Source organism: Bipolaris sorokiniana, assembly GCF_000338995.1.
Source record: "Bipolaris sorokiniana ND90Pr unplaced genomic scaffold COCSAscaffold_18, whole genome shotgun sequence".
NCBI classification, from domain to species: domain Eukaryota; kingdom Fungi; phylum Ascomycota; class Dothideomycetes; order Pleosporales; family Pleosporaceae; genus Bipolaris; species Bipolaris sorokiniana.
This window is the reverse complement of record NW_006911912.1, coordinates 647927-663792: the sequence shown is the minus strand read 5'-3', so window position 1 is coordinate 663792 and position 15866 is coordinate 647927. Positions and strand designations below refer to the sequence as shown.

At 51.0% G+C, this 15866-nt stretch overlaps 10 protein-coding genes across 10 annotated transcripts; 5 read left to right on the top strand and 5 right to left on the bottom strand.

The window, feature by feature from the left end:
- Nucleotides 1-45: 45 nt before the first annotated feature.
- On the top strand, nt 46-865 carry COCSADRAFT_41578 (uncharacterized protein). Its single transcript, XM_007707063.1, has one exon. It carries the CDS (start codon nt 58-60, stop codon nt 850-852), a length of 795 nt encoding a protein of 264 aa, XP_007705253.1. The 5' UTR covers nt 46-57; the 3' UTR covers nt 853-865.
- A 112-nt stretch (nt 866-977) lies between these two features.
- On the top strand, nt 978-2889 carry COCSADRAFT_262743 (uncharacterized protein). The gene is made up of 2 exons (XM_007707274.1): nt 978-1753; nt 1816-2889. Exons 1-2 carry the CDS (start codon nt 1102-1104, stop codon nt 2736-2738), a joined length of 1575 nt encoding a protein of 524 aa, XP_007705464.1. The 5' UTR covers nt 978-1101; the 3' UTR covers nt 2739-2889.
- A 1000-nt stretch (nt 2890-3889) lies between these two features.
- On the top strand, nt 3890-5013 carry COCSADRAFT_194415 (uncharacterized protein). Its single transcript, XM_007707273.1, has 4 exons — nt 3890-4157; nt 4210-4451; nt 4498-4736; nt 4786-5013. Exons 1-4 carry the CDS (start codon nt 4115-4117, stop codon nt 4889-4891), a joined length of 630 nt encoding a protein of 209 aa, XP_007705463.1. The 5' UTR covers nt 3890-4114; the 3' UTR covers nt 4892-5013.
- A 482-nt stretch (nt 5014-5495) lies between these two features.
- Nucleotides 5496-6367, bottom strand: COCSADRAFT_165258 (uncharacterized protein; the record flags this gene model as incomplete). The annotated part of the gene is made up of 3 exons (XM_007707272.1): nt 5496-5510; nt 5594-5898; nt 5950-6367. The coding sequence occupies 3 exons, from the start codon at nt 6365-6367 to the stop codon at nt 5496-5498; spliced, it is 738 nt and encodes a 245-aa protein (XP_007705462.1).
- Nucleotides 6368-6539: 172 nt separating this feature from the next.
- Nucleotides 6540-8652, bottom strand: COCSADRAFT_128812 (uncharacterized protein). Its single transcript, XM_007707271.1, has 5 exons — nt 8500-8652; nt 8425-8448; nt 8319-8377; nt 7801-8266; nt 6540-7752 (listed from the first exon to the last, which is right to left on the bottom strand). Coding segments are annotated over exons 1-5 (1299 nt in total). The 5' UTR covers nt 8501-8652; the 3' UTR covers nt 6540-7003.
- A 91-nt stretch (nt 8653-8743) lies between these two features.
- COCSADRAFT_262687 (uncharacterized protein) lies at nt 8744-10587 on the top strand. Its single transcript, XM_007707270.1, has one exon. It carries the CDS (start codon nt 8778-8780, stop codon nt 10401-10403), a length of 1626 nt encoding a protein of 541 aa, XP_007705460.1. The 5' UTR covers nt 8744-8777; the 3' UTR covers nt 10404-10587.
- Nucleotides 10588-10628: 41 nt separating this feature from the next.
- Nucleotides 10629-11779, bottom strand: COCSADRAFT_31162 (uncharacterized protein; the record flags this gene model as incomplete). The annotated part of the gene is made up of 2 exons (XM_007707014.1): nt 10629-11665; nt 11755-11779. The coding sequence occupies 2 exons, from the start codon at nt 11777-11779 to the stop codon at nt 10629-10631; spliced, it is 1062 nt and encodes a 353-aa protein (XP_007705204.1).
- Nucleotides 11780-11963: 184 nt separating this feature from the next.
- COCSADRAFT_41572 (uncharacterized protein) lies at nt 11964-12875 on the bottom strand. The gene is made up of 2 exons (XM_007707062.1): nt 12686-12875; nt 11964-12622 (listed from the first exon to the last, which is right to left on the bottom strand). The coding sequence occupies exons 1-2, from the start codon at nt 12768-12770 to the stop codon at nt 12072-12074; spliced, it is 636 nt and encodes a 211-aa protein (XP_007705252.1). The 5' UTR covers nt 12771-12875; the 3' UTR covers nt 11964-12071.
- Nucleotides 12876-12971: 96 nt separating this feature from the next.
- COCSADRAFT_262677 (uncharacterized protein) lies at nt 12972-13980 on the top strand. Its single transcript, XM_007707269.1, has one exon. It carries the CDS (start codon nt 13053-13055, stop codon nt 13869-13871), a length of 819 nt encoding a protein of 272 aa, XP_007705459.1. The 5' UTR covers nt 12972-13052; the 3' UTR covers nt 13872-13980.
- A 110-nt stretch (nt 13981-14090) lies between these two features.
- Nucleotides 14091-15829, bottom strand: COCSADRAFT_165252 (uncharacterized protein; the record flags this gene model as incomplete). The annotated part of the gene is made up of 2 exons (XM_007707268.1): nt 14091-15686; nt 15734-15829. 2 exons carry the CDS (start codon nt 15827-15829, stop codon nt 14091-14093), a joined length of 1692 nt encoding a protein of 563 aa, XP_007705458.1.
- Between the last annotated feature and the right edge of the window lie 37 nt (nt 15830-15866).

Genomic DNA, 15866 nt, shown 5'->3' with positions numbered 1-15866 from the left:
GTGGAGTTGTTGTTTCCGGATGACAAGATTCAGCTACCCATGATCCTGTCTTACTGCATGAAATCAAGTGTTTTGGCTATCTTTGGCTATACAGCAATGCCAGTTATTACACGAAGTCGTCGAATTAGACCCTCTGATCAAACACACGGGCAGGGCGCCTCGCAACATGTCCCATTTCCTCAAAAGAAGAAGCGTTCTGCTCCAACCAAGACTAGAGTCGATAAACAAGACCACCCTCGTATGATACCTCAGCCCTCAGGACTTAGCTTGACCCTTCAACCTGCCAAGTACGGTCTAATCCAAGAACGAATCTGTGATAGTCTGTATGCCTTAGTAGTCCAGGCCATTCTATGGAACCAAACCCGTGGCCAAATGGCCCGACCAGTGCTGTTCGAGCTGCTCTCAGCCTATCCATCTCCAAACGAACTATCTGTAGCACCGCTCCACGACCTAATCAACATGCTACAACCCATAGGTCTGCATAGAATCCGGGCCATGCGGCTTATAGCCCTAGCAGACGCCTGGCTTGCTGCGCCTCCATGCAGCCAACGAAGATACCGGAGGTTGCACTACCCAGACCGTGGATGTGGAACAAATGTCAGGCCCGGAGAGGTATTAGGACCCGACGACGAACGAGAGGGCTGGGAAATTGCTCATCTGCCGGGAATGGGGGCGTATGCACTTGATAGCTACCGTATCTTCTATCGGGATAGACTACGCGGCACGGAGGGCGTGGTTGGGATTGAACCAGAGTGGAAAAGGGTAGTACCAACAGACAAGGAACTCAAGCTGTACTTGAAATGGCGATGGGAGCAGGAGGGGGAGAAACCCCTCACCTCGGTTCAAGCCTAGTCGAGCATCGGTAGTGGATTTTCCGTGATATGCTGCAGTCAGTCTGCATACTCCCCTGGCCAAAGTCATCACAGGGCCAATGGGGACAGCTGTACTACACCACCACCACCAACCACACACAGCCACAGTTTCTAGGATTTCGCCCCCAAGGCTGAGCCATCCTCCCCTGCCCAGATATGTAGAAGCGACCGTTATTAAACGGTTGTAGGGGTACCGGCCAGCTGTCTTGACAATCGTCACCAATTGACAATGGATGAGAAACAGTCACCAGCCGGTACCTGGAACGAGAGATCGACAACGTTTTGCGATAAGGATGCACGCGAAGCATACCACGACCTCATCGACTTACAGCTCCACTGGCTATTTCCAAATTTCCTGCGCAACCTAAAATCCCAGACAACCTTGGAAAGAGAAAGAGGCAGAGTAGCAGTGATAGAGTACCGTGACGATGAAATCTTTGAACCGGAGATATTCAAGAATTCGCAAGGCCTCCAAGCCCACTTTGACGACCCATTGGCCGCAGACGAACTAGGCCCGCGAAAGAGATTGTTCATATTGGAAGATTTGGGTTTCAACTATCTCGAGGTACTCGGTGCGCAGCTACGGATTCCCCCCACCTTCTTCGCTGCCCACTGGGCCGATCCAGCAACACCGGAATTCAACTACAGCAACCCCTTCCGCCGGTACTCGGAAAAGAACTTCAGCATCAGATATGCTGTCACACAGCCGTTACATATAGACGCGGACCGAGAAGTGCATGGCAATATTTTCCGCTGCGACTTCAACATCCAGCGCCATGTATACTGCTACGACCCCAAAGCTCCGATTCTCGACCAGCCAAAAAGCTATCACGCCTTATCCTTTTGGACTTCAGGTGTTAGACATGACGGCTCGTGGGATTGTATGGCGCCGCTTTCTCTAGCTAGACTGTACACACTCAGACATTGCTGACGGACCTTGTAGCAGTACTGATAGTCGACCCGCCAGTCCGCGAGACCGTAACATCCCTCGCAAACGGGTGCAAATTCGCTGTAGACCACTGCTCAGAAGAACACGCATACACCCGTATGCACAGTCTCGACCCCGACTTCACTGACCTGGACATCCTACCGCTCAACCCCTCCGACTGGGCCGGTACCTGGCAACGCCCCAAGTACGAGTCTATCTTCGACGACATACTATCTCTCTCCTCAGACGAGCCCGCACACCCCATCGGTCCCCGCAGCTGCACAAACGTAGCCCGCAGACTAGCTGTATGCTACTTCCTCAGTTTCCTGCGCCGCCGCATTCTCAACATGCTGCGACTCCAGCAAAACCCGCGCACCGCCATCTTGCACACGAACCGCTGCGACTACCTGCGTGAGTTTGGCGAAGGGCTAATAAGTAGCTGGCACCACGAAGTCTTCGGCTTCATCGTAAACATCAAGTACATCATGGGTCTCGTCAACTCAGAAGTAAAAGAGCAATTCGAAGTCCTCGGTTTACACCGACCCGATGCTCTGGAGTGGGAACGTGACGGCTGGCTTACTGTGCAGGATTATTGTGGCAGAGTGATTACCATGGCCGAAGCGTTTTTGCAGTCTTACCTCCAGTTTACGACGATGCAGGAGGCCCAGGCGGCGAATCGGAATGCGTTGAGTTTGGCGCAGATTACGAATGTGACAATGGTGTTTGTGCCGCTTTCGACTATTGCGGCGATTTTCTCCATGACGGATGATTTTTTGCCGGGCGAGAGTAAGGGGTGGGTGTTTTGGGTTACGGCTGTGCCGGTGCTGTTGCTCACGTTTGCGATTACCACTGAGGCGAGGACGTCGCTGCGATGGTATTGGAAGATGTGTACTGAGAGACAAGTGAGGGAGAAGGTGAAGGGGAAAAATATCGTGTAGGCGATTGTTGAGCTGATGCCAGATGTGCTTCGTTGATTCCATGCTGGCGCGAAAGAAGTGGGAAGATAACAACACCTACCTTCTCAGGTATGTCGCTGATCTTTGCGACTGGCGTAAAATTCTCGCCAGTTGTTCTACTAGATGATTCTTGAACAGCTCGTGGTCGTTCCTGTTGCAAAAATTTGTCATGAAGGGACTGCTCCTGAAAGCTCTTTTCGATCGCTGATCTACAACTGTAATAGGAGGTGTTCAACTATTTCATCGGGGTTGTTTTCAAGATGATCTTCATAGGTTTCCTTGCTTAAGTGGCCAAATGCCATATTGCTATACTATATACCAGACTGATTTCTGAGTCTTGAGCGATTGCTCCATTCGAACAGTTACATGGAACTATGTCGCTATCCTTCAATCGAGCAATAGCGCAAGCCATCACGTATTTTGCATATTGTGGCAGAACAAGACATCCCATTCAAAAGATTAAGTGCAACCCATAATCGGGGGAAATAACCGCTGAGAAGCAGTCGCTAGAGTGTAATCGATCGAAGAAGGTAAACTATCTGTGCTGAATAAAAATCCTATTTTGTACCCGCAAATCGATCACGTGCTAATGCAGCACGATATGTAGTCTTTCGTGGCGGAGATAAGGCTTTCAATTTCTGTACAAGAACCTCTCTTTCGGCCCAATATTGGCTCTCCTCTTGGTTAAATCGCTCGGTTTCAGCCACTTCAGGTGTCGTTTTCCGGAATTCTGCGCGCTTCTGAAGCCGTTTCTCATCCAAAGCTTGTATATCTCTTTTGAGTTCCGTTTGTTCTCTAGAGGATGTGAATTGACCACTGAGGACGTGAGGAGCTGAGATGGCTAGTACATGTCAATGGTGTTTGAGGAAGGCGAAAATGTAGCTTACTATCGGTCTCTGGTTGAGAAAATCGCGATGAAGACACTCATCTTTTTAATTTCTCCTTCGTATTCACAGCCAACTGCTCTATAGTCCGAAGATATGCAATCAGCGCCAAGCTAGCAGCCATGTTCGTGGCCAATGGTAGCACCGAGCTAATGTCCCGTTGAAAGATGTTAAAATTCTTAATAATGGCCTCGTCGAGAAAAACCTCAAAGCGAAGAGACTTGATACACTGCGTCCATTAAGACGCAAGTGACTTTGTTGGCTGCATTCCCAACGGCACATAAGCACAGCGATTGTTTCCATCCTATAGGAAGAGTAGCGGAAATAGGTTGTTGATTGCAAATACAGGAGCATTTTGATTCCGAAGATCGCAGTATAGAATTTGGAGACGTTGATACACAGGAATGCGCTAGGAGCTGGGAGCTGTTTCATGAGGCTGCAGAGGGTGGAAGCAGTCCGCGGCAGAAGGCTCGGATGGATCTTGTGCTCGAAGTACGACAGAAACTAAAAGAATATAGTAAGTTTGAGGCCGTGATGCTATAGAGATCGTATGACTAATGTGTTGGTAGGAGAGGCATTGATGTTTGAAAGAACACTTGCATCTCTCGGGCCACCACCAGTGCGCACATTCGATGCTATCAACCATGCTGCGATCAGATACGATAAGGCTCTAGAACAGCGAGAGCCCATTATGATCGGCTCCAGCGCAAAGCTCTACACCACGAACGAGGATCTCGTGGTCCTAAAGCAGTCAGAATTTGAGGATAGGCTGACGAGTTTTGTCCAGCGATATCTCCCAGTGTTCTTCATGGTAATATAAGTGCATCTCATTTGCAACCAAGGCTCATATCTTCTAGGCGGAGAGACGTGACGACAATATGGCATATATCCCAGAGAAGCGAATAGCTCGATTCGTGACCGTTCTCGGCATCTTGATCACAGTAATTCTACTGTTCGTCGCTATCCTGGCTCTTTATTTTATCTTGAATCCAACTGTCAAGCTCATCATGGTTGGAGTTTTTATGCTGCTCTTCGCTGGTAGCGTGGGCCTATTCACAACTGCGAAACGATCTGAGGTGTTTGCAGCTACTGCCGCGTGAGCTACTAGTGATAGTATTTGTGAGCACCAGCTGATGTTTACGCAGCTACACAGCAGTCCTTGTTGTTTTCGTAAGTGGTAATCTGGGATCTGACCCATGGCTGTCTGGTTTGTGGAGTGGTGGCAATTGCACGTGTACAGGTTCGAGCTAAGTGCTTTTTTGAAGTAGTAGTAGCGGTTTTACATATCCAAAAAACATAGGGTGAAGGGTAGAACAATGCCTAAAACTCACCACAACACCAAAATAAACACCAGCGACGTAATATCGTACTTTACTGCCTCCGAAAACAGACCAACAATCTCCCTCGACACTCAACTGCATGCTGTGTCGCACTCCTGGACTATCTATGACGGTAAAAAAATGTAAATGTAAAAAAAAAACATACAACAGCGGGGATTCGCCAGTGGTCACCCACCTGACTACTAGTCCGCCGATTTCAAGCTTGAGTACCGCTGAGCGAACGGGAAGCGCTAAGGTCTTGAATCTGTGGTCGTATGTGAAAGAATAGAAAGCTGCCAAAAGTTACATAACAAGGTGTTGAGGTTGCGCATGTAAAAGCTATTACATACGCAAGGGAGGCACGTGATTTTGCCGACGCAATGGGACTGGAAGCAATGACGAGCATCAAATCGGGAGCCGTATGATAAGTAGAAAAGCATTCTAGAAACTTTGAACAGTTGATTGACTTGGTATAAACAAGCTTCATACATATCAATCGCTTGTGTACAAAGGAGCTCCAATCCCTGGTAATGCAGTTATCGTCGTCGCTCCTATATGAATTAGCATCTAATAAATATTACTCTAGAAGTAGACAATTTGCCTCAAAATCCCGTCTCTCATTAGAGAAATATACATGCCGGCCCCTTCTAGCCCCCGAGTTCGTTCTTGCTTCCTCTTGCCCTGAGAATTTATCGCCTCTCCGCGAGCTGTCGTTTATATATCGTGTGCGTTCATCGGGTGAAAAACTCGTAGACTCGAAATGTGGATGTCTCGCATTTGTCAATTGCTTCTCTTCACGCTCTTGTGAACGCTCAAGATCCGCTATGCGTCGTTGACCAGCTAGCTCAATCATTCTTTCCGCCTCGCGCGCTGGTATAGGAACGCTGGAGCCCCATTCGCCGGCTGCATCGCAAAAATTGATGATATTCAGTCTTTTGACTGGCTTAAGTAAGGTGATGAACACGTTATCAGGTGTATTGATTCACTTACCATCCGTCATCTCCCCTGGCTGCTCCGCAACGCCGCGCTGTCGGGACTGGTACATGGGCTGATCTGGATTCATCTGCATAAATCTGATAGGATACTGGGGTTGCTTCTTCATCCGAGATACTACTGCTGGATATATCTGAAGGTAGTCGTCTTTCTGACGGCCTGATATCTTCGCCAGTGGGTAGTCATTACTGAAGGGCGCTAAGAAGTTGACAAGCCAAATGATGTCTGCATCGCGGCCTGGGTAATATTCAAGTCCTTCAAGCAGTCGCTTTGCTAGATGTAGCGCGAAGAGACCGACGATGATGAAATTTGGAGCTGGCGGCGGAGATGAGGGTCGAGCGGGAAAGCGTGGTGGTGCTGATGGCACGCGCCCAACATCGGGGACTGGTGATAGGTTAGGTCGATGTTGCTGCATGGTCTGTAATTGTTGTGTGAGGCAAAACGAAGAGGCACGGAGTGTGAAATTCAGTAAGGGAAGTCGCTCGTATGGTCTTGGCAGCAAACGGTGGCAGCGGCATGTGCACTGAGGTAGATGCGAGCTCGAGTCGTGAAAGCATTGAAGTCAAGGAAAGCGGCCCTTAGGTATGGTGAAAATCAACTCTTTGTCTGCTCGATTTTTATTTGTATTCTATAGCATAATGTCCCGTCTAGACTGTGTGATTATCATATACGTGTCTAGTACTGAACTTCTCTGTGAAGACTTAGATTGCTGGTACTTCAAACCCTATCCTAGTCACATTCGCACTTATCACTCACAACTAATTTGACCCGTGAAACTGCCTCAGGGAACCACGTCGTATTAACCCCACCAAGCCATTGCCGTCAAGAGCTATAAATCTGGGTATCAGTGATTTCTATCCCCAGAATCGCATCAAGATAAGGAATCGTTGCAAGCACATGAGCATAAAAAAGCCGATGAACCCCAGTCCAATGTCCACAACCAAGCAGGACGTGTATATGTGTGTGCTGGGGAAAAGAAGAAAATAACCCATCATCGTTCCCGGCAACGCCAAAACCATGCATGTCATCAGGTCGTGTCAACGCAGTGTTTCTACTGAGTCGCGCACTGAGGACCGCCCTCGCCCTCCTCATCGTCTTCCCACTCGGCGCCACCAGCTCGTGGGTCACCACTGCCAGCTCCAAACTCTTCCATGTCAGCGTCCCACTCGACTTCGACTTCCTCGACGTCTTCATGCTTTTCCTCGGGCTTCTCATCCTTGGGCAGAGCATCGCGGACCTTTTGCACGGCGGCTTCGCTCTTGAGCCATCCATCTTGAGGGAATTCGACATCCACTACAAGGTATAGGTCGCCCCTAATGTCACTCTTCTTATTTGGCATACCCTCGCCCTGAATCTTGAGTACCTGCCCTGGTCGGAGAACATTTCCGTTGGGTTGTTGGACGTTCATCTTGATACCTCTTCCATCAAGGTGAGTGACAACAACTCTGTTGAAGCCTGTAAGAGCTTCGGCCAAAGTGACCTTGAGTTCACAACGGAGATCAGCGCCTGCACGCTCAAATACATCGTGAGGTGTCTCAGTAAGAGTGAAGATGATGTCGCCGGGCTCCTGATCAGGCAGTTGGTCCGCCTCTCCTGCTAGCACGATCCTCTCGCCTTCTCGGGCACCGCGAGGAATGTAAAGCTCAAGAACATTCTTAGTCTCGACGACCTTGTTGCCCTTGCACTTCTTGCAGCGCTGCTTCTCGGGAATGACTTGTCCAGAACCTTGGCAGTTGCCGCAAGGAACAGTCTCTTGAGTGACCAGACCAGGACCGACTTGGCGGAGTACCTGTTTGGCACCTGCAAGGGTTAGTTAATAGTCCCGAGTGAAATGTAAGAGTAGCATACCCCTTCCGTTACACACAGCACAAGAGTTGCTCTTGGCACCCTGCTTGCCGCCACTGCCTTTGCACAGGTTGCAGACAATGTTCTTGGTGTTTGTGAACTTGGTCGTCTTGCCCTTGTATAGTTCCTCCAGCGAAACCTCGTACTCTTGCTCTACTGACCGTCCCTTACGAGGTACGTGGCGCCCGCCAGGCATTCCTCCCATACCGCCCATACCACCCATTCCAGGCATGCCTCCGAAGCCGCCCATGCCACCAAACATTTGCGCAAAAATGTCATCAATGTCTGGGCCTTCGCCGCCCATTCCTCCCTTGGACGGGTCAAAGGCGGCCATGCCGTGGGTGTCGTACATTTGGCGCTTGTCATCATCGGAGAGAATCTCGTAGGCTTGCTTTGCAGCCTTAAAGCGGATCTCGGCTTCTGCACGATCTTCCTCTGCGACCTTATCGGGATGATGTGCGAGTGCAGCCTGGGTATGTTAGATGCGTCGCTTTATGCGTCGCCCGCCTCTGCCTACGCACTTTGTGATAGGCCTTTTTGATTTCGACCTTGGTTGCGCCCTTTTCGATCTCAAGGATCTCTGTCTCTGTTAGTTTGTATACACCTCAGGCAAGCATGTAGGCGCACCGTAGAGATCGATTTCTTCGTCCACTGCGCTTCAGTCAGCATGTAATCATAGCGTAATGAACAGAAGATACGTACTCTTGTGAGGAGTCTATGAACGGGAAGGTTAGGGTAGAGGGCAAAAAAGTTTGCTTCAAAGGTATATGTACAAGAAGAAAGGGTGCAACGTGCAAGGCTGCCAACCAGGAGTCGAGTAAAGGTAAGGGCAACAAAGTTTCTCCAGAGAGGCCGATCAGTCTGCAATGCGGGCAAAAGTTCAGACGCGCCCGCACTAAGGTCAAGATAGAAGAGATCCCTGTCTGACATTTTGCACACGCGGACCGGCAGCTTCTGGTCGCCGTCGCATTACCACCGCCATGTCTGTTTCGCTTCTTCTTCGCCCGCAATTCCCTGCTTATACATGCCGCTCATGTCTCCTGCGAATATCACGGGGCTCACGGCGCCAGATCAGCTCAAAGGCACCGAAGGACCAGAAAAGTAAAACAGCCTTGCCATCGTTTCCTGCACGGACGCGCTTCGCACCATCACCGACTGGCTACCTGCACCTGGGATCACTACGGACAGCGCTATTCAATTACCTCCTTGCCAAGCGTACAGGCGGACAATTTCTCCTCCGGATAGAAGATACGGATCAGAAGCGCACAGTGCCCGACGCTGAGCAGCGACTCTTTGACGATTTGCGATGGGCGGGGCTACAGTGGGATGAGGGGCCACAAGTGGGAGGGCCATACGGGCCATACAAACAGTCAGAGAGGAGCGAACTGTATAGGAAGCATGCGCACGACTTACTGGAGTCGGGCAATGCGTACCGCTGTTTCTGTTCAGCAGAGCGCTTGAATGCGCTGGCCCAACACAGGCATAAGCTTGGGATAGCCACAGACTACGACCGCACATGCGCCCCGATATCCAAAGAAGAGAGCGACGACAGAGCCTCAAAGGGAGAAGCGCATACCATCCGTCTCAAAGTGCCCGAGCAATATCCAACCTACAAGGACCTCATATACGGCACTTTTCACCCCCTCAAGCGACGCGGCCATGTCACCGAAACCGCCTACGAAGACCCCATCCTCCTCAAGTCAGACGGCCTACCTACATACCACCTCGCCAATGTCGTCGACGACCACCTCATGAAAATTACGCACGTCATCCGCGGCAGCGAGTGGATGCCCAGCACCCCCAAACACATTGCCATGTACCAAGCCTTTGGCTGGGACCCCCCAGAATTCGCCCACGTAGGCCTCCTCGTCGACGAGCACGGCAACAAGCTCAGCAAGCGCAACTTCGACACCGACATCGCCGCGTTCAAGGAAATGCAAATCTTCCCCGAAACCCTAACAAACTTCGCCGCCTTGCTGGGCTGGAGCCACAAAGAAAAGACCGATGTAATGGACCTCGAAGCACTAATCAAGAACTTCTCCTTGAAATTTACAAAGGGAAACACAACAGTTACATTCGGTAAACTGCACTTCCTCCAACGCAAACACGCCCTCCTTCGCGCCCAAAACGGCGGTCCCGCCTTGGATGAAATCATCGACAACATCGCCACCTTACTCACCAGCCCCGATTCCCCTTACAGCAACTGGAAAGCCGTCGTCAACTCCTCCTTCCCCCACGAGTACATAAAACGCATCGTGCAAGTCGACGCCGAAAACTACACAAACGCAAACGAATTCCTCTACCGCAACTCCTTCTTCTTCATACCGCTACGTCCATTCCGTAATGCGCCGCCCGTAGCTACATCGTCGGATATCCCTATGCGCGCGCAGATGCTGGCGCAGGTGGAGGGGAAGGACTGGGATAAGGAGCATTTGATGCAAAAGGTGCGGGAGATCATCGATGCGAGGGAGGAAGGCAAGAAGGGGGGTAAGGATGTGTATCATTATTTGAGGAAGACGATTACGGGACAGGAGGAGGGAATGCGGATCTTTGATGTCATGTTGATTTTGGGGCGTAAAGAGACGCTGGCGAGGTTGGGGTGCTAAAAGATGGGAATATGATGCAGACAGATTATGTCTGCTTCGCTGAATTGTATGATACCAGTGAGCAGATTTCGTGTCATGATACTATGACAGGTTTGTATTGAATTTAATACACTACCCTCTGTAATTCTATAATTCGATCAGAATAATCCCCTTTGCAACGCCGTAAACGCCTTGCCATGCTGTCCAGTCATTGAATATGTTCGCACACCTCTTCGACCTGCAACATCACGAAGTCTCCATTTCAACAACGTCTGGACTCTTGACCTCGCCTTCACTCGGCAAGCTGAATACCTTGTCTTTGACCTGTGCTGCCAGCAGACCCATATCTTCTTCACGCGCAATCTTCGATCCTACCGCACCGAGCTTGGTCAATTGGTTTTTGACTTCGAGGCTATTCGAGTAGCCTTGGCCGCCCTTGAAGCGTGAGCTATTGTGTGACTCTTGCTGCATCTTGCGTGCCAGATCGGAAATTTGCTTGGTGCCGTATTCGCGGTTTGAGATTAGGGGCGATGACGAGAGCGTCTGTACCCAGTACTTGTTCCAGAGGGCCTCGAGCAGTTTGGCGTCCAGAGAAGACTTGTAGTGCGAAACCTCCAAAGAATAGTAGTGACTGGCGTGAGCACCAAAGTCCTCAATCTTGCCCAGCGGAATCGTTTCGAAGCCATCGCTATCTGTACCTCCTGATACCTTTGAACCGCCTGACTTTTGCTGATTCTCGACATATTCGGTCGAATATGTGCGGAAAGCGCCAATCTCGACCTTGCCTGCAGAGATGGTTCGATCGGGGTCGATGACGATGGCACAGAAGGGATCTTGGAATTGCTGCTGCGTTTTCTGCGTGTTGACATCGATACCAGATAGCCAACATCCATAACCAGGATGCGAGTGGTACCAGCCCACTGCATTCTCCATTTGCCCTTGTTCGCGTGCTCGCTGCAAGAACTCGACCATGTACTCGTTTGCCTCATCCTGTGCATTGACTCGTGTCTCTGTTCCTTCGACAGGTAGCCGGAAGGCGTCTGTGACGACAAAAGTGTGTGCTTCAATCTTGCCCAGCATCAAGCCCATGACCTCAAGTGAGCCACCTGAACGCGCGTGCATAACCATCTTGAGGAGGGCGATGGCGGAGATACGGACCGAAGTAAAGTAGTTAGGGTCGGTTCGCCATGGGTGCGCCTCGTTGATTGCTTTCTGAGCAACAGGAGAGTAGTTGTATAGTGCATCTTTGCTGGGATCCACGAGCTTTATCGAGTTCTCGAGCTCTGGGAGATGTATATTAGTGACCTGGTCGAGTGGCGGGGCATGCGGGGCGCACATGACGCTGTGCTATAGAAGAATCACGCTTACTCACCCCAGGTCTTGAGTGCGGTACCCATTGTGCAGTGATTCCAGAAATGGTACCGCAGAGACGTGTTGTTTGGTTTGCTGGTGGTTGGAGGTGGGGAACTATAGAGGAGTGGGATTGCGGGGAGCTCGGGAACGCCAAGACATGACCAGGCACCAGCATATGTCAGTGTATGTTCATTGTCAAAAAGCAAAACCCAAATGTAAGTCGAAATCCTATACAGTTGAATTTCCTCATTTTTATAGTAAATTCAATTGAACATCGAGTCTGACCTACTCAAACACTACACTCTAGACCTCCAAACTCTCTCATCTTGCTATTGTCTACTTGATCCTCCGCGACTGATCCCCCCACCCGGACCGCTCGTTCATCTTCTTAGCTTCTTCCTCCATTTTCTTAACCCACCTCTTGGTCAATTCGTCATTCTCCTTGCGCAGCTTCTCCTTCTCCTGCTCTGCCATGTTCAGCTGCAAGTTGAGCGCCACCATTTCGTCGTGCACGTCCTCTACAAGTCTTCCTTTGCCCTTGAGTTCCTCAGCCGTATCCCTGGCTCGCCTTTCCAATGCCATGCGCGTCTTTTCCAGATGTTCTATGCGCCGTCTCTGTTCCGTCTCTGTGGTTTTGAGGGCAGAGAGTTCAGCAGAGGTGGCACTGAGCCGTGCTTCGAGGTCACCGCGGGTGCGCTGAGTGGCCGCAAGTTCGGCGCGGAGTTGCGCAACTGTAGAAGACGGTGCGGCATCTGTTGTAGCGGAGCTTTTGCCTTTGTTTTTGCCTCTGTGCGTCAGAGCCTTGAGAGAAGCGCTGGCAGATAAAGGTTCTTCGGCGGGGACTGCTGGGGGTGCCAGGCTTGCTGTGTCATCGGCGAGCTTCGTATCTGCATATCATGAGCTCCACTCGACGCTTCAGCTCAGCGCAGCGCAGGCAAAAGGCCTCTTACAGGCGTTGACGTAGACCTCGTGCGCCTTCTCCCTAGCATCACGCGCGTCCAGTGCAGCTAGATAGTCCTCGAGCGGATTACTCATGGCGGCAGGCCAAGTTGGTTGTAGCGAAAGTAACAGTACGCCAGGCCTGTCGTTACCATGGTGGTTGGCTACATGGGGTGGGCTGGAGATAGTCACGGAGGTGTGAGTTGGCGGGGGATGCGGCCTTCTCGGAGGTCGTCGCTGCTCCGATTCGATCTCTACCGGTACTAGCGTCAATCGGAAAACATTGAAGCTCCTACAATCATTCTCACACCACTATTAGCTATTTTTCTTTTTCTTTCTCATCTGTTGCTGCATCCGTCTTCAAAAACTACATCCGAAATGCCGCCCACACACATCTCTGGAACCTCGCGTGCACTGTACCGCGTCTTCATCGCCCCATCTCTGCGCACCACAACTTCAATCCCACTGTTGTACGCCCCAGCATTTGCGCCTTCAGTATCAGGACCTACATCTTTCGCCTCCTCAACACCCAGCCTCACCTCGCGGACCTCAATCCGCACAAAGAAGTACACCAAAGACACCCGTCGCCATGCAATATCAGACTACTACATCATCGACAACGCCATTGAAGCCGAGCGTATAAACCTCGTAGACGAAAATGGCACATTCCATAATGACGTCCCGACTGAGGAGGCACTGGCCTGCGTCAACAAAATCACGCACCACCTGGTACAAATGACACCAGGAAAAGTCGATGAATACGGACAGCTCGATCCCGAGAACCTGCCTACCTGCAGAGTCATTTCCAAAATGGATCTTCGCGCTCAACATGAACGCAAACTTGAGACGCTGCGCCGCCAGGCAAAAGGTCAGGGTGCTGGTCCTATTCCAAAGTCTCTTGAACTCAATTGGGCTATTGCGCCCGGTGATTTGAAACACCGATTGGAGTCTCTGAAGAGGTTTCTCAAGGAGGGGAGGAAGGTCGAGGTTTTGATGGGGCCGAAGAAGAAGGGGAGGAAGGCGACGCCTGAAGAGGCGGATGCGGTTATCAACGCTGTTAGGGATGCTGTGGGAGAATGCAAGGGGGCTCGCGAGGGCAAGAGCGAGGGGCAGGTTGGAGGGGTAATGACAGTGATCTTTGAAGGGAGGAAGGTGGAGAAAAAGGTGGAAGAGAAGGCGGAGGATGACGCGGCGTGAGGTTTCTGGGTCACCGAATTCGATAACAAGCATCGGCTGTGCTTCTCAAAGCTAAACGCCGAGTCGCGGTCAGTATGAGAGAAGAAAGGAAGCATCAGCGCATGCAACATGTAACACCATCACCTGCCATCTCGCATGGTATGTAAATGATCAAGCCACGACTCAGGAGCATCTATAGATACAATTGTACAATAACACATACACTTCTGAACAAGAAGCCTATATCCTCTTTTCTTCCTTCGCTGCTTCAACTGCTGAAGTCTCAACTGCATCCACATCTTCAACACCCTCTGCACTCTCAGCCTCGATCTCAGCCCTCTTCGTCGCAAGCGCCTCATCACACGCCCGAATATCCTCTTGCGCCTTTTGCTTTGCCGCAAAGTTACCGTTCAGATTTGCGACAACAGATTTCTGCTTTGCAACCTCGAGTTGCGCTTCGAGCAACGCCACCTCCACGTCATCGACGTGCGTCCTCTCGATGCTAGCTGCTTCAAGTAGCTCCTCTGCCTTTTCCAGCTCGCCACTGAGACGAAGAGCCTCGACGCGGTGCTCATGGACTTGTGCAGCGAGCAGCGCAGCCTCGTACTGAACTTCTAATTTCTCAACTTCCAGCTGGCGCATTTCGATCATGAGTTCCTCTGCTTTTTGGCGGGACGTCTCAGCAGCGGTGTTAACGACGTCATCCTTGATGTTGATTTGGTAGTTCAGGGTTTGGATGCGGGGGAAGCGCTCGGGTTCACTGTGGTTGAGGTAGTCGCTAAACGACTGGCCTGTCTTCTCTGCGAATTGGATTTCCTTGGCTTCAGCGAGGAGGTTGTAGGCTGAGATGGTGAGCTCGGTGCGCTTAGAGCCTGAGGGGAGGGATTCGGCTTCAGCGTAACGTCTTGTTGCTGTGTCTTCATATGCTTCAGCGCGGAGAGCTTCTTTTTCATTGGGATCAGCGAGGGAGAGGTTGCGGAATTCTTCCCAGCCGATGACGGATTCGAGTTCTGAAGGGGGTGATGACCGGATGAGGCTCTTGTGCCATGGCTGGAGCGCCTTGTGTGTGAGGTCTTCTTCGTGGGAAAGAAGAATGTTGTGCAAAGCGTCACGCTCAATAATGACGCGAGAGAGCTCTAGCAAGTTCTTGACGTCGACCTCCTCCCATGTGAGAGTTTGCTCGCCGCGGTCCATCTCAACGAGCGCTTGTTCCAACAACGGTCGCTCCTCCAAAGTCACCATCAAGCTGCGGCCTTTACCCCGCAGCTTCTCGTGGTGCTTGAAGATATCGCTCAGTAATCTTGTCGATGGGCTTTCAATCTCCATGGCATTGTCAACGATAATGAGTTCGCCCTTTCTAAAACGATATGACAGTGCCGTCCGCCATGCAAGGTCATATACCTTCTTCGGCAACTCTGACGAAAAATCGCGGGGCTTAGGACCGAATGCGACTCCACCTCCTCTCAACATGGGCGACTTCTTGTCTCCTAGACGAGCGCGACCTGTACCCTTTTGTGGCCGGATCTTTCTTGCTGAACCGCGGATCTCATGTCTGGTTTTCGTAGAGGCAGTTCCCAACCGAGTCATGTCACCCTCATAAACGACAGCACGATGTAGTATGTCTCGTCGGGTAGGCAGGTAGAGGTGATTTGCAGGATATTGTTCGAACCGTAGTGGCTCCAATGAGGGGAATTGGTGGATAGTCGCCAAGACGGTCTGCTCCTCAAACGGTTTGACAGGGACATAGTCGGCGCCTGGTTGTCTGATTGTTGATATCGTGGCATTGGCTGGCGCAGACGTAGTTATGGAGCGGGCAGAGGGTGTGCATAGAGATTTCTGTAAGGCGTTAGCAAGTCGCATGCCACGAATATGAGACTACTCACAGCGCAACGAGTACACAGCGCATTCTGCCGTATCGGTAGTCTTCTCAATTGCAATGTGGCGCCCCGTATCGGCGCGGATAACCTCGAGGAAGCCATGCCGGGTCGGGTATCCAAAAAAAAGCCCCAAGGTTGA

Excerpts from the sequence above, each read along its gene's own strand:
- COCSADRAFT_262743 (XM_007707274.1), top strand. The coding sequence starts at position 1,102 with ATGGATGAGAAACAGTCACCAGCCGGTACCTGGAACGAGAGATCGACA. Across the intron at positions 1,754-1,815 it reads ACATGACGGCTCGTGGGATT|CAGTACTGATAGTCGACCCG; the intron begins GTATGGCGCCGC and ends CGGACCTTGTAG.
- COCSADRAFT_41578 (XM_007707063.1), top strand. The coding sequence starts at position 58 with ATGAAATCAAGTGTTTTGGCTATCTTTGGCTATACAGCAATGCCAGTT.
- COCSADRAFT_128812 (XM_007707271.1), bottom strand. Across the intron at positions 8,378-8,424 it reads CGAAGAAATCGATCTCTACG|AGATCCTTGAGATCGAAAAG; the intron begins GTGCGCCTACAT and ends TAACAGAGACAG. Across the intron at positions 7,753-7,800 it reads TGCTGTGTGTAACGGAAGGG|GTGCCAAACAGGTACTCCGC; the intron begins GTATGCTACTCT and ends TAACCCTTGCAG.
- COCSADRAFT_194415 (XM_007707273.1), top strand. The coding sequence starts at position 4,115 with ATGGATCTTGTGCTCGAAGTACGACAGAAACTAAAAGAATATA. Across the intron at positions 4,158-4,209 it reads ACAGAAACTAAAAGAATATA|GAGAGGCATTGATGTTTGAA; the intron begins GTAAGTTTGAGG and ends ATGTGTTGGTAG. Across the intron at positions 4,737-4,785 it reads GTGTTTGCAGCTACTGCCGC|CTACACAGCAGTCCTTGTTG; the intron begins GTGAGCTACTAG and ends ATGTTTACGCAG.
- COCSADRAFT_262687 (XM_007707270.1), top strand. The coding sequence starts at position 8,778 with ATGTCTGTTTCGCTTCTTCTTCGCCCGCAATTCCCTGCTTATACATGC.
- COCSADRAFT_262677 (XM_007707269.1), top strand. The coding sequence starts at position 13,053 with ATGCCGCCCACACACATCTCTGGAACCTCGCGTGCACTGTACCGCGTC.
- COCSADRAFT_41572 (XM_007707062.1), bottom strand. The coding sequence starts at position 12,770 with ATGAGTAATCCGCTCGAGGACTATCTAGCTGCACTGGACGCGCGTGAT. Across the intron at positions 12,623-12,685 it reads CGAGGTCTACGTCAACGCCT|ATACGAAGCTCGCCGATGAC; the intron begins GTAAGAGGCCTT and ends CATGATATGCAG.